Source organism: Danio aesculapii, chromosome 23 (assembly GCF_903798145.1).
Source record: "Danio aesculapii chromosome 23, fDanAes4.1, whole genome shotgun sequence".
Taxonomy (NCBI): Eukaryota; Metazoa; Chordata; class Actinopteri; order Cypriniformes; family Danionidae; genus Danio; species Danio aesculapii.
Window position 1 is genome coordinate 8,688,176 of NC_079457.1, and position 17,142 is coordinate 8,705,317.

At 33.5% G+C, this 17,142-nt stretch overlaps 1 protein-coding gene across 1 annotated transcript in view; it reads right to left on the bottom strand.

Annotated features, from left to right (window-relative positions):
- Positions 1-8,105: 8,105 nt before the first annotated feature.
- The window catches only part of kcng1 (potassium voltage-gated channel, subfamily G, member 1), a 49,432-nt gene continuing 40,395 nt past the window's right edge, over positions 8,106-17,142 (bottom strand). The window contains exon 3 of the mRNA XM_056449511.1: positions 8,106-9,094. Coding sequence (XP_056305486.1) covers positions 8,315-9,094 — 780 coding nt within the window. The 3' untranslated portion in view covers positions 8,106-8,314. The remainder of the gene's footprint in view (positions 9,095-17,142) is intronic.

Sequence of the window (17,142 nt, forward strand, 5' to 3'; positions counted from 1 at the left end):
AATGAGAAGTCCACTTGTAATAAACAAAAGGGATTAGTTTGCTTTACTTAAAAAAGTGAGTAACCCATTGCCTAAAAATTAAGTAAATAATTAATAATAAAACATAATAAGTTCCACATTACTATTGTATGATAAAATAAATTTCATGTTTTACTGTGATACACTTGACTAATATCGAGACAAGCCAAGCAGAGAGAGAGAGAGAGAGAGAGAGAGAGAGAGATTCTTTCAGCCTCATTTATTTAACAAAAAAAAAACATTTTTATTTGTAAAAAAAGTTGTAAAACAAAGCTTATATAATAACAGAACATAAAGCTCTTCTGCAACACCATATCACATCAAAAATATGAATAATCCATAGCTTTGTAAAACAAACACCAAGTATAAAACCTTGATTCAGTCATAATATATTCAACATTTATTTTATGTTTTTTTTAAATAAAAGAGACAGGTTGAACAAAGCTTTATTTTTTGGACATTAAATCCAGAATTTCCCAATAATAATAAAAAAAACAAACTCTGTCATCAATGATTATATATATTTATATATATATATACCTCACTAAATACCCCAAATTCCTAAAATAGCATTAATTATTAATTATTTATAATGTAAAAAAAATCCATGTTTTACTACTATAAAATTGACTAGCAAAGAAAGCCTGCAAAGTATAGAGAAAGAGGGATTTTTATTCCCTTTATTATTGTTCAGGCTAGATTAAAAACACACACACACACAAACACACACACACACACACACACACACACACACACACGCACACACACACTCACACATATATATATATAAATCATTCAAATCGTGCAGGGTGTCATAGTGGCATGATCGTCCCACAGCAAGAATGTCAGTAGGCATATCTGTGTAGAGTTTGCATGTTCTCCCTGTTGGCGTGGGTTTCTTCCGGGTGCTCTGGTTTCCCCCACAAGTCCAAAGACATGTTGTTTTGTTAAATTGGGAAAGCTAAATTAGCCGTAGTGTATGAGTGTAAACGCAAGAGTGTATGGGTGTTTCCTAGTGTTGCGTTGCAGCTGGAAGGACATCTGCTGCGTAAAACAAATGCTGTATAAGTTGGTGGTTCATTCCACTGTGGCTACCCTTGATAAATAAAGAGACTAAGCCGAAAAAAAAAAGAATGAATAAATAAAACGGTGCAAAACAAAGCTCGTCTTCAAAAACAGAACACAGAGCTCTTCTATAACACCATCCTTCAAAAAATATGATTAGTCCATAGATTTGTAAAAACAAACCTCAATTAAAAAAAAAACCTTGATTTAATCTTAGCAGCAGAGAGATGCATCTATATTATGTTTTATGTTATATATGTATGTATTTTATCGTATGGATACTGTTTATATTTCTTTGTATTTAATAGGATATTATTGTTGTTATTATTTTAATCAATATTGTTATTACTACTATTATTCATATAATAGTAGTAAATAATAGTAGCAATAATAATATTACTGCTACTCTACAATATTATCTATATTATATCTATCTGTCTGTCTGTCTGTCTGTCTGTCTGTCTACCTATCGATCTTCATAAATAATGGGAAATCCGATATAATGTGCATTTCTTATTGAATAATCGGGACTGGGTCTGAGATTATTCATATTTTAAAAATATGTCTCTTGAACTTGCCATTTCCTAAGATGACAAGTCTCATCAGGTTTTGACAGCCCCACAAATAGCAAAAAAAACTATAGCCTGAAGCCAATTCCTGATGTCGTCCTTCATCTGCACAATACAGTATGCTATAAGGTTATTTTACCATCATTTCTAGCTGGTCAAATATTTGTCGCTGCTGCCCTCTACTGGCGAAGGCTGGTTGCTCTAGGAAACGCTGTTGTTTCATGATGTCATAATGATATTTACTGTGCCAAGTAAATATAAATTATACATTATGTATCACATAAACGGGATAACATCAAAGTTTGGTATTAGTAATTCGACTTGTATTTATATTCATGCATTGAATCTATTAATCATCTTTTTTATTCTAATGCAAATATCCCCACGTTAAACAATTTTGGTCCTTCTTGCAATTAAATGAAATCTAGTTTTAACATTTGTTTAATTCATATTAAGATGTATTACTTTTGTATCCTGATAAACTTTACAGATTATATTGATAATTTATATAATTTTGGGGGTAAAAATATTATACTCATACTCATAAATGAAAATTGTCTTCAATGATTGCAAAAAAAGCAGAATTTTCATTGGGATTTAAATCACTTAACTCCAATATTACCGGCCACTTTAATAGGTTCCCCTGTCCAACTGCCCATTAACGCAAACAGCCAATCACATGGCAGCAACTCAATGCATTTAGGCATGTAGACATGGTCAAGACGATCTGCTGCGGTTCAAACCGAGCATCAGAATGGGGAAGAAAGGAGATTTAAGTGATTTTGAATGTTGGCATGGTTGTTGGTGCCAGACGGGCTGGTCTGAGTATTTCAGAAATATGCAGTGAGTGGCAGTTCTATGGGCACAAATGCCTTGTTGATGGCAGAGGTCAGAGGAGAATGGTCAGACTGGTTCCAGCTGATAGAAATGCAACAGTAACTCAATTAACCACTCGCTACAACTGAGGTCTGCAGAAGAACATCTCTGAACACACAACACGTCCAACCTAGAGGCGGATGGGCTGCAGCAGCAGAAGACCACACCGGGTGCCACTCCTGTCAGCTAAGAACAGGAAACTGAGGCTACAATTCACACAGGCTCACCAAAATTAGACAACAGAAGATTGGAGAAACATTGCCTGGTCTGATGAGTCTCGATTTCTGCTGCGACATCCGGATGGTAGGGTCAGAATTTGGCATCAGCAACATGAAAACATGGATCTATCCTACCTTGTATCAACGGTTCAGGCTGGTGGTGCTGGTGTAATGGTGTGGGGGATATTTTCTTTGCACACTTTAAGCCCATTAGTACCAATTGAACATTGTGTTAACGCTACAGTGTTGTTGCCGAGCATGTCCATCCCTTTATGACCAGTGAACTCCTCTTCTGATGGCTACTTCCAGGAGGATAACGCACCATGTCATAAAGCGCGAATCATCTGAGACTAGTTTCTTGAACATGACAATGAGTTTTCTGTACTCAAATGGCCTCCACAGTCACCAGAACTCTACCCAATAGAGCATCTTTAGGATGTGGTGGAACGGGAGATTCACATCATGGAAGTGCAGCTGACAAATCTGCAGCAACTGCGTGATGCCATCATGACAATATGGACCAAAATCTCTGACGAATATTACCAGTAGGTTGTTGAATCTATGCCACGAAGGATTAAGTCAGTTCTGAAGGTAAACAGGGGTCCAACACAGTACTAGTAAGGTGTACCTAATAAAGTGTCTGGTGACTGTATGTATGCATGTATGTATATATATATATATATATATATATATATATATATATATATATATATATACACACACACACACACACACACAGTAATGTCATTTTAAGTTTTATGTAATTTGACAATTTTGCAGCTGTAATTTATTTCTATTACTTTAATAATTGTATTATTATTAATAATTATTTTCTTTTTATTTTTCATTGTCATCTTGTTTTATCTTTGTACTCCTAATGTCATCCAATGCTTTTCAAATGTTCAAATGTATTGTTTAAATATGCAATCAAAAATAAAAAAGCAAGTTTTAGACAAACAGTCCATGTTATGTGTGATTTATTATTAACAACATTATTAAAAAAAACAGTACAACACATAATTAAGAACCTGTAGTGGGAGACGGTCCTGGCACATGGAATTTGAGCAGTAAGAGCATTCGAGATTGTATATTGTGGTACATTCTGTAATCATACATTGTAAAATCTGCGGTTCATATGAATTTGTATCATACACTTGAGCACATATCAGCAGCGCAAACTTTGGACCTGGTGTTTAAACACATTATTAAAGTGATATATTAATGTGACATCATTAGTGTGTATGTTAGCATTAAAATGCACAAAGGGAAGATACTGGAGTACTGAAAACACACGTGCACATTTAACAAAGTGGAGTGTAAAATGACCAAAGTTACTGAAATATTTCCTGGTGTTAAGGTTCAATCAGAGAAGACTTTTTTTATATGCTTGCGAATAATGAAGACCGGAAGGGTAAACATAAGTGTAGAAGATTCATAACTATATAGTAATAGTATTCCTAATGTATTTGTTATTTATTTAGATATGTGTAAAAGGTCTTGTGTGAACACATCCAGCAGAAAAGTGTATAAATGTGGCATTATAATAATAATAATAATAATAATAATAATAATAATAATAATAATAATATGGCATGAAGTTATTGGTTTAAAGCAGACATGCTCAGATTTGATTATTAAAGGAATTAATTAACCCTGAATATGAAACAAATGTCATTATTTATTATTTCAAACCAGCATGTCATTGATTAGCTTTCTCTGTTTTTCTTTTCAATATAATTTTAGTGAAAGGGCAAAAAGCACCATAAAAGTAGTTTACGGCTTCTTATTTATATAATCTCAACAACAGACTGAAATTGAAGGATATTTTGAATTTTTTAAAAAACTGAAAATCTACAGTAGCTGTCCATTCTAGTTGTAATTTTTATTCTACTCCCTGTTTTTGTTTTAAAAATTTGATTACTTTGTAAATTTATAATTGGTTTTACTGAAGTTTTAAACCTGTAAACCTTTAAATTTGATATACAATTTAATTTTAGCCATTTTAATTCACAAATCCATAATTTTCAAATAATATTAATATTTCCTTCCGATCGCAGAAAAAAATCTTCACAGAAAACGATGATATCATAAGTTTTGAAATCCAATTTTTTGCATATTCTTTGAGAATAAGTAAATAAATCAGGTTCGATTACTTCCTATCTGATATTTTTAGTGAATAACACATTTCAAATGATTTTGAAAGTCTTTATAAATCATAAATGACGCTTTCATTACAACATTACATCTTGAAGGACATTAAAAGGGCCAGTTCTCCATTATTTATGATTAAATGTTTTGGAGTGACCTCTTCCATTAAGATTGACCTTTATCTATTTTCATTCAGACAAAGACATTGATAAGTTCAATTGAAAAACTTAAAGTGGCCTTTTGTTTCTTTTCTGATATACCGTCTACTGTAAAAAGTGTCTGCAAAGTTCAACATGCCCACTCTTAAGAATAAAGATGCCAAAAAGAACAAAAAGGGTTCCCTAAAGAACCATTTAGTGCAGAGATACCCATAGTTGGCCCATTGTAACCTTTGTTTTGGTCCACCATTCCTGCTGAAAAGAGAGTGAAAAAGATGGAGAGGGTTGGGGCGAATGCCTTTAAAAGAGATCGTCATTTCTAATTTGACGTGACCCTTTTTTGTTTTTGTTTTTTTTGCTGAGCTACAAAAAAAAGCAAACTGAAATGAAATGTTTTAAATAAATGCTGAAAAATAAATCTGATTTTTAAAATTGTAAATAATATCACTCAACGAATAGAGGACTATGCAGAAGACATTGGTGAGGTAATCAAGGCAAACACTAGTGTAACTCCATTCGGTTATAAATATTGTTTATATTGTTATAAATATTAAATATAAATAAAGATTGTTTTTGTTTATACTGTAATACGTTCATTATAAATTGTAAATATTGTAAAAATAAATGATGCTGTATTAGTTAATATAAAGCAAAGTTTTCTACTTATATTTTAATATTATTAAATAAATTAGGAAATTATCCATGACAACTATATTTACCTTTGGCCCACTAGCCTCAATCAAGTTCGGTTTTTGGCCCTTCACAAGAAAAAGTTTGGGCCCCCCGATTTAGTGGAACCATCAAGACCAAAACTGAACATTTATATTTAAAGAGACGGTTCACCCCAAAATGACAATTCTGTCATCATTTACTCACTGTTGGCTTGTGTTGAATCACTGTAAAAATGACTTTGATGTCTTCTGGGTTAGATTAGGGTGCATATTTACTGCAATATGACGCTTGCATTTTACACTGCTGACTCTAATGGCAATACATGATACTGCCTATAGTAAATGCACACCTGGATGACCTGATGAGAAAGAGAAGGCATAGATGAACAAAATAATTTCTACAGTTTCTAAAGTGTTCATAGAACTTCATCTGAAGTCACAGCGAATGTTTTGAGAATGTTTTTGTTCCTATTCTGGACTTAAGCGTGTCAGGATTGTTGTCGTCTATGGAGGATGAGAGAGCTCCAGGATTTCATCTAAAATATCTTAATTTGTGTTTTGAAGATGACCAAATGAACAAGAATTTTTTTAGCGGGGGGGTTTTATGATTTTATCAATAATGAGAAAATTGAATAGTAAAACACAATCATGAATAAAATCATGAGCTGAGTGAATTACTAGCTAACTAACTTAAAAATATATATTATTAAAAATCTTGATTGTGAAATCAAAATATGAATCATATCATGAGCTGAGTGAATTATTATATACATAATATAATAGGCACACTTTAAGATTTATCTTCATTTGAGTTCTTAACAAAAACGGTTTTGGGGGAAATGAAAGGACAAAATGGTGATTATTTAATAACAGAATTTAATTTTAGATGAACTAACCTTATGAAAAAATCATGAAAAAATTCACAATGGTGAAATCAAAATAATGAATCAAATGTGATCTGAGTGAATCGCTATCTCTCTACAAAATAGGAACACTTTAAACTCTACTGGATGGTTCAGAACTGAGAAAGTCTTTAAAATAACAGTTGTCAAATAATACGCACGTTGCTTTTCAAAAACAGGTCGCTAAAATATCTTTGTGTTCTAAAAATAAACGATGGTTTCAGAAGACTGAAATGACAAAATGGTGAGTAATTAATAACAGAATTTACTTTTGGATGAACTAACCGTATTAAAAAATCATAAAACAATTGAATCGTGAAATAAAAACCGTAAATCAAATCATGAGCTGAGCGAATCGTTATATCCCTCCATAATACGGACACTTTAAACTGATGGTTCAGCACTAGTAACTTAGCAAGTAGAATGGGAGAGCTCCAGGATTTCATCTAAAATATCTTCATTTGTGTTCTAAAGATGAACGAATGTTGCGAGGGATTGAATCGACATATTAGTGAACTGAGCATGTCTTTAAAATAACAGTTGATGAATAATACGCAAAGCAATATTGAAGATATACAAAATAAAAGCTGCTTCATATTCCACACATCCTCAATTCTGTACGTCTACTCCTCTCGGTTTCTATGTTCAGACGACACACTAGGAAACAGCATGTCACTTTCCAAAAACAGGTCGCTGCCCGGAGCTTCCATGCGGCTGCGCTGTATGGTAGGTGATGAGAGAGCTCCAGGATTTCATCTAAAATATCTTCATTTGTGTTTTGAAGACGAACGAAGGTTTCGGAGGATTGAAACGAAATAATGGTGAAATCAAAATAATGAATCAAATGTGATCTGAGTGAATCGCTATCTCTCTACATAATAGGGACACTTTAAACTCTACTGGATGGTTCAGAACTGAGCATGTCTTTAAAATAACAGTTGCTGGATAATACGCAAAAAATATTCAAGATATATAAAAAAAAAAGTAAAAAATAGAAGCTGCTTCATATTCCACACATCAGCAATTCTGTATGTCTACTCCTCTCGGTTTCTGTGTTCAGACAACACACTGGGAAACAGCACGTCTCTTTCCAAAGACAGGTCACTACCCAGACCTGCGATGCGGCTGCGCAGTTAGATGGGAGAGCTCCAGGATTGCATCTAAAATCTCTTTATTTATGTTCTAAAAATAAACGATGGTTTCAGGAGACTAAAATGACAAAATGGTGAGTAATTAATAACAGAATTTAATTTTGGATGAACTAACCTTATTAAATAAATCCAAAAACAATTAAATCGTAAAGTAAAAATCGTGAATCAAATCATGAGCTGAGCGAATCGTTATATCCCTACATAATAGGGACACTTTAAACTCATGATTCAGTACTAAGTAGGATGAGAGAGCTCCAGGATTTCATCTTGAATATCTTAATTTGTGTTTTGAAGACGAACGAAGGTTTCAGAGGATTGAAACGACATAATGGTGAAATCAAAATAATGAATCAAATGTGATCTGAGTGAATCACTATCTCTCTACATAATAGGGACACTCTAAACTCTACTGGATGGTTCAGAACTGAGCATGTCTTTAAAATAACAGTTGTCGAATAATACGCAAAAAAAATACTCAAGATATATAAAAAAAAAATAGAAGCTGCGTCATATTCCACACATCCCCAATCCTGTACGTCTACTCCTCTCGGTTTCTATGTTCAGACGACACACTAGGAAACAGCACGTCGCTTTCCAAAGACAGGTCGCTGCCCAGACCTGCGATGCGGCTGCGCAGTAGGAAGTGAGTCCTGCGTTGGAGCAGCCGCTGTTGTTCCTGCTTGAGCTCTACGTAGGAGCGGGAGAAAGTGTGGAAGATGGAGGTTACCGGGAACGCCATGAGCAGGATCCCACTGAGGATACTGCTAAGCGCCACAACCTGTCCTGGGATACTGCGCGGCACCATATCTCCATAACCAACTGTGGTCATTGTAATAACAGCCCACCAGTATGTGGCAGGGATGCTGCTAAACTCCCTAGTGGCTGCGGCTTCGTTTTCAATCAGGTAGAGCAGTGGGGAAAAAAGAGCTATAGCGACACAGAGGAATAGCAGGAGTAAACCAAACTCCCGTGTACATCTACGTGCTGTCAAACCAAGCGTTTGGAGTCCTAGTGAGTGTCTTGCCAGACGCATAACGTAGAGGATCCGCAGTGCCCGCAGAACACGTAGCACAAGGCCCACTTTGTCCAGGTAACTGCTGCCCGAGCCCAGCCGCTTCTCCCCCGTGGAGGTGCTGTCCACCACCAGTGTGATGTAGTAGGGCAAGATGGCGATGACGTCGATTAGGTTGAGTGGCCGACGGAGGAAGGCAAGCTTGCTGCGGTCCTGGATGAAGCGCAGAGTGAACTCCAGCGAGAACCAAGCCACGCACACCGTCTCCACAATGAAGATGTTGTAGCACATCTGAGAGCATTTGCCCTGGAATACAAAATGAGAGAGTTAGAGAATCAGAATTATTTGCCCTCCTGTGAATTGTTTTTTCTTTCCTCTTTTTAATTATTTTCCAAATGCTTCCAAATTTTTCACTGTATTTTCTATAATATTTTTTCTTCTGACGAAAGTCTTATTTGTTTTATTTCAGCTAGAATAAAAGCAGTTTTAAATTAAAAAAAACATTTTAAGGTGAAAATTATTAGCCCTGTAAAACAATTTTTTTTCTTTTTGATTTTTTTGTTATACAATGACCTAATTACCCTAACTTACCTAGTTAACCTAATTAAGTCTTTGAAAGTGATTGAAGTCTTTTAAGAGTCTTGAAAAATATCTAGTCAAATGTTATTTACTGTCATCATGGCAAAAACAGAATAAATCAGTTATTAGAAATGAAGTTATTAAAACTATTATGTTTAGAAATGTGTTGAAAAAAATTTCCTTTGCTTTAAATAAAAATTAGGGGAAAATATACAGGGGGTTAATAATTCAGGAGGGCTAATAGTTCTGACTGCAACTGTATGTAGACTACTTTTAGGATTCCTTAAACGGATGAAAACTAACTTTGAGTTTAGATTAGATACACTTAAACTTTAATGTACTAACTAATGTACTAATGTAAAGCAGTTAGCATCTTGTCAGATTGCAAATATAAGCAGTAAGTGCAGCATGGGTAAACAGTATTTACATTTACACACATATATATATATATATATATATATATATATATATATATATATATATATATATATATATATATATATATATATATATATATATATATATATACATATATACATAATATACATATACATATATATATATACATATATACATATATACATACATACATATATACAGTTGAGGTCAGAATTATTAGCTCCTCTTTGAATTTTTTTCTTCTTAAAATATTTCCTAAATGATGTTTAACAGAGCAAGAAATTTTCACAGTATGTCACAGTATATTTTTTTTTCTGCTGGAGAAAGTCTTTGTTTTATTTCAGCTAGAATAAAAGCAGTTTTAATTTTTTAAGGTCAGTAGTATTTTAGTCTCTATAAGCTATCAATTTTTAGATAGTCTACAGAACAAACCATCGTTACACAATAACTTTCCTAATTACCCTAACCTAGTTGTGCCACCGTATAACTATAGATGTGTTAAAATATAACGAGAACATATATATATATATATATATATATATATATATATATATATATATATATATATATATATATATATATAGTTGAAGTCAGAATTACTAGGTCCGCTATTTCTCTTTTTCCCAATTTATGTTTAACAGGGAGCAGATTTTTTTTCAACACATTTCTAAACATAATAGTTTTAATAACTCATTTCTAATAACTGATTTATTTTATCTTTGCCATGATGAAAGTAAATAATATTTTAATAGATATTCTTCAAGACATTTCTATACAGCTTAAAGTGACATTTAAAGGCTTAACTAGGTGAATTAGGTTAATTAGGCAAGTTAGGGTAATTAGGCAAGTTATTGTATAACAATGGTTTGTTCTGTAGATTATAAAACAAATATAACTTAAAGGGGCTAATAATTTTGACCTTAAAATGTTTTTTAAAAAATTATAAGCTGCTTTTATTTTAGGCGAAATAAAACAAATAAGACTTTCTCCAGAAGAAAAAAATATTATCAGACATACTGTGAAAATTTCTTGCTCTGTTAAACATCATTTGGGAAATATTAAAAAAAAAAAAAAAAAAAAAAAATCAAAGGACTTCAACTGTATATATAGCTCATACTTTTATGTAGCCTGACTCCTGACACCTCCTGACTTATTATCAGCTAAAACAGCTAAAACCTCCTAATCGTCAAATATATTTAATATGTATTTTCCCTATCACAGTGTTCAACCAAGGCTTGAGGCTAAATAAACGTTGATGGGATTTGTATTTTGGGTGTAACAAAATGTCAAGAGTTGTACTACTGCTAGTAGACCACTAGAGGAGGACAAGGGTTCATTAAGACTCATCCATCCTCAATGCTGAACATCTTAAGAACTTTTGCAGCACTTTATTACTATTTCACCTCCTCTCACCTCACACCTCCCTGTGTCTTTTTCGTTCTCATTAAATCCCAGGATTGCACCTTTAACACGAACAAAATGTGTTGATTGTGGAACAGTAGATGTGAAAACACCGCCGGTGAAACTGAACATTACACCCCTTTTAATAAATATTGACTGCATGCTTCCATACTAAAATTTAAGATGATGTCATGTTGAAACTATTAGCATATTGGCATTATGTGTTTATTCAAACGGTCACACTTTACAATAAGGTTGTATGTTAGTTTTTTTTGCCATAATATATTCTTACTGTAATTTTCAGTTTGTACACATTGAAGTACAGTACAACACTTTACATGCAATTTTTTACAACAATAACCTTGCTACATTTACAAATTATACAAAATAAAAGGATATATATATATATATATATATATATATATATATATATATATATATATATATATATATATATATATATATATATATATATATATATATATATATGAATATACGCATATAGAACTGTAATACTGGAACTACATTGTCCACATAAAAATTATTCATCAACTCCTTCCTCTGTTAATTTCACACCTTTGATATATCTGAGGAAAGGACTCCATATGTTTTCAAATACATGCTGTTTAGCTTTTAGTATGGCAGGCTTGACAACATCTATCCTACCCATTGAGTAGTGTAGAGTATGTGAAGCTGCTTTGACACAATCTACATTGTAAAAGTGCTGTGCAAATAAAGGTGAATTGAATTGAATTAAGTAGTGTTTGGTCTTTACGTCTTTGTCCATAGCAAAGCTACACATTTTTTGGCATAAAGCAAGCTGAGCTGCTTTTACTATAGTTTGAGTTCTCTGGGTATAAGCCCAGCAAAAAAAAAGCTTTGGGTCAAGGTGGATTTGTTTTGAACTGATCTTTTCACTTATGACTCTTATCTCTTTCCAAAATAATTTAATCTTTGTACACTGCCAAATACAGTGAAACAAGGGTCCTCTAGCTTTCAAATATTTTGTGCAAATATCTGGTACGTTTTTATTATATTTATTTGATTCTACTGGTGTTACATACAGTTGAAGTCAGAAATATTAGCCCCCCTGTTTATTTTTTTTCCTCAATTTATGTTTAACAGGAAGCAGTTTTTTTTTCAGCACATTTCTAAACATAATAGTTTTAATAACTCATTTCTAATAACTGATTTATTTTATCTTTGCCATGATGACAGTAAATAATATTTGACTAGATATTTTTCAAGACACGTCTATACAGCTTAAAGTGACATTTAAAGGCTTAACTAGGTTAATTAGGTTAATTAGGCAGGTTAAGGTAATTAGGCAAGTTATTGTATAATGATGGTTTGTTCTGTAGACTATCGGAAAAAATATAGCATAAAGGGGCTAATAATTTTGACCTTAAAATGATTTTTAAAAAATTAAAAACTGCTTTTATTCAAGCCAAAATAAAACAAATAAGACTTTCTCCAGAAGAAAAAATATTATCAGACATACTGTGAAAATTTCCTTGCTGTGTTAAACATCATTTGGAAAATATATTAAAAAAATAAAATAATAATAATAAAAATAATAATGAAGTCAGCTAATAATATTGACTCCAACTGTATGTCTGCATTATCTATTTATATTGTATAAGTTTAAGACGTGAAATTATAAACATAGTATGAGCCTTAGTACAGGCTTCTTCCCAGTCCTCATCCGAAACTTCAGACTGTAAATCTTCCTTCCATGCATTCAACCTACAATATAAATTTTCGGATGAGTTCATCGTCAACCATAAAACTCTGATATGATACCTTTTCTTAGGTTATCTTTTATCGTCATGTTTTCTAAGGTTGTATGCTAGTTAATGCAGTTACTAACATGAACAAAGAATGTTAACTTAACTAATGTTAACAGGCGTGACTTTGGATGTTAATCATGCATTAAATAGTAAAAGTAAATGTTGAGCTATGTTTAATAAATGCTGTACATGCACGGTTCATTATTAGGTCATGCAAGTAAACACATTGGCTGCGTCCGAAACCAAATACTTCCATACTATATAGTACGCTAAAATCAGTATGCGAGCCGAGTGGTATGTCCGAATTCAAACAATTCGAAAATCAGTATGCGAGAAGTACTCGGATGACTTACTACTCCTGGTGAGATTCTGAAGCGCGCATCCCAAGCACGCGCTATCCCATGATGCCCCGCTAGAGAATTCATGATGGGAGTGAAGTGACGCAGGTAGGTCACGTGACCATGACAAAATGGAGGATGTAGTACGTCCGAATTCCAGTCATACTTCTTACATTCATACTGTATAGAACGTACTTTTCAAACGGCCAAGTAGTACGTTTAAATTTAAATGCAGTACCTACTGAGTAGTAAGTGGTTTCGGACGCAGCCATTAACTAACATTAACTAATGAAAGCTTATTGTAAAATGTGACAATTCAAATTAACCCTATTCTAAATATCAACAAGAATCCAGATGAAGGCAATGCTAAATTATCAAACAAAATTATTCAGAAAGTACTGTAAACAAAATGATAAAACGTGCGGGAAAAATTCCTACAATTTTTTCCCCCTCACGTCAGATTCCTATAAATAGCCTATGCCACACACAACGAACATAACTGATAAAAATAGGAGCCTCCGTCATGCCGTAGCTACAGTATGTTGGTTTAATGCCTAATTGAATTTGCAATGCTTTGTTTTCCTCTGTTCCAGGAGCAGCCATTTTCATTATTCCAGTGACTGATGTGAGCCGAGACAATGGGCGACTTAATTCGATTAGCAAAAGGGCTGGTTTTAACGTGCCAGTCGGTCTAATTGCCGCAAATTATTTCTGGAAAAAGATGACCTTTGCTTTAGCAGAAGCGTATATGCTGGAGCAGATGTCCTTTGGTTGACTATGAACTTGATGAATGTGAGTGTGCTGAATCTTGCTCTTTATTCCTGCAGAGATGAGCCTCAGACACCTGGGTCTAATTTCAAGTGAACTTCAAGACCCTGATTAGCTGGTTCACATGTGTTTGATTTCCAAATACACTCTACAGGAAGCTAGACCTTCAGAAGCAAACCTGAATTACAGGTATTTTGGTAACACTATTGGGACAATTTTGTGTTTGAAAGACATTTAATTGACATCCAAACATTATGCAAGGTTGTTGCTGTCAGGTGTTGAAATGACAAGATAAAAAGTTGAAAATGTGATATTGAGAGATAAATTCTATGATAAAGTGAAATTACGGCTTATAAAATCAAAATTATGACTTAAAGTAAAAATTACTCATTTAAAAAGTCTTAATTATGACTTAAAATGTTTAGATTTTTGCTTAAAATGATGACGAAGTCAGTAAGGATTACATAAGTTTCTCATAAGACTTAAAAAGTAAAAACGACAAGATTAAAAGTTAAAATTGTATGATAAAGTGAAATTATGGCTTATAAATCAAATATACTTGATAAAAAGTCAGAATTATGAGTTAAAATGTCAAAATTTTTACTGAAAATTAGGAATTGTTTCTCATAAGCCTTAAAAAGTCAAAATTACACAATAAAAAGGTAAAATTTTACATAACGTGAAATTATGGTTTAAAATTACTAGAAAAAATAAAAACCCCATAATTTTGAGTTAAAATGTCTCAAATTTTACTTAAAATTATGACAGGTAGTAAGAATTACAGTTAGTTTCTCATAGGCCTTAAAGAGTCAAAATTACTAGATAAAAAGTTACAATTATGACTTAAAGTTGTTATGACTTACAAAATCAAAATTACAAGATCAAATAGTCAAAATTATGACTTAAAATGTCTATATTTTTACTTAAAATAAACAAAAAGCTTTTTTTACAATGTCATTAGGGGGTATTGTGTGTAGAATCTTGGGGAAACAAATGAATTTAATCCATTTTGGAATAAGGCTGTAACATTTAACTGACTATAAAACTTTACAAGTACATGTCAACTTACACTAACCCTAACCCCAACCCCAACCTGTCTAATTATTTTATAATGATAATTAGTTGGGATGTAGATGCAGTGTAGCTTAAATTCAACATAATGAGCTAAAATAAAGTGATACCGACTTTTTAAATTTCACATTTTTGACATCTCATAATTTCGACTTTATAACTCAATATCTTTATTTGGCTGTCAGAATTTTGACTTCTTGAGTCATAATTTTAACTTTTTATCTCATAATTTAGACTTTAAGACATGATTTTGTTTTTCTTACCGGGCAGAAATGGGCTTCTATAAAACATAGATGCCTGGGCTAAAACAAGGCTAAATTTGTGCAGGCAGTGAAAATCTGAATCTAAATTGTACAAAACTAGACTAGTTCAAATGTAAAATATCAAATATAAAGGAATGAACGACTACCTATATTAAACAGACTTCACATGTGTAGTCATTCATTCTTTTATATTTGAAAGTGATATTTGTCATTTTATTTTTTTATTTCTAAAAAGAGAGCGAAATAGGAAATATAATTTTCGAAATTGTTGCAAATGTATTAATAACAAAAAACCTGAATAGTCACATGTACATAAGTATTGACAGCCTTTGCCGTGAAGCTCTAAATTGAGCTCAGGTACATTATGTTTCCATTGATTATTCTTGAGATGTTTCAGCACTTAATTGGAGTTCACTTGTGGTAAATTGAGTTGATTGGACATGATTTGAAAAGGCATACACCTGTCTATATACGGTCCCAGGGTTGACAGTGCATGTCAAAGATCAAACCAAGCACGTAGGCAAAGGAATTGTCTGTAGACCTCCTAGACAGGATTGTGTCGAGGCACAAGACTGGGGAAGGTTACAGAAAATTTTCTGCTGCTCTGAAAGTTCCAATAAGCACAGTGGCCTTGATCATCTGTAAGTGGAAGATGTTTGAACCACCAGGACTCTTCCTAGAGTTGACCGGCTATCTAAGCTGAGTGATCGGGGGAGAAGGGCCTTAGTCAGGGAGGTGATCAATAACCTGATGGTCACTCTGTCTGAGCTGCAGCGTTCTTCTGTGGCGAGAGGAAAACCTTACAGAAGGACAACCATCTGAGCAGCAATCCACCAATCAGGCCTGTACGGTAGAATGGCCAGACGGAAGTCACTCCCCGCCTGGAATTTGCCAAAATGAACCCGAAGGACTCTCAGACCATAAGAAACAAAATTCTCTGGTCTGATGAGACAAAAATTTAACTCTTTGGAGTGAATGGCAAGCGTTATGTTTGGAGAAAACCAGGCACTGCTCGTCACCAGGCTCATACCATCCCTACAGTGAAGCATGGTGGTGACAGCATCATACTGTGGGGATGTTTTTCAGCAGCAGTAACTGAAAGACTAGTCTGGATAGAGGGAAAGATGAATGCAGCAATGTACAGAGACATCCTGAATGAAAACCTGCTTCAGAGTGCTCTTGACCTCAGACTGGGGCGACGGTTCATCTTCCAACAGGACAATGAACCTAAGCACACCACCAAAATATCAATGAAGTGGCTTTACAACAACTCTGTGAATGTCCTTGAGTGGCCCAGCCAGAGCCCAGACCTAAATCCTATTGAACATCTCTGGAGAGATCTGAAAATGGCTGTACACCATCGCTTCCCATCCAATCTGATAGAGCTTGAGAGGTACTGCAAAGAGGAATGGACAGGTGTGCCAAGCTTGTGGCATCATATTCAAAAAGACTTGAGGCTGTAATCGCTGCCAAAGGTGCATCAACAAAGTATTGAGCAAAGGCTGTGAATATTTCTGTACATGTGATTTTTTAGGTTTTTTATTTTTTATAAATTTGCAACAATTTTCAAAAACTCTTTTTTCACATTGTCATTATGGGGTATTGTGTGTAGAATTTTGAGGAAATAAATTAATTGAATCCATTTTGGAATAAGGCTGTAACATTAAAAAATGTGGAAAAATAAAGCGCTATGAATACTTTCCCAATGCACTGTATACAAGTACAAATAGAAAGTAAAAATACAT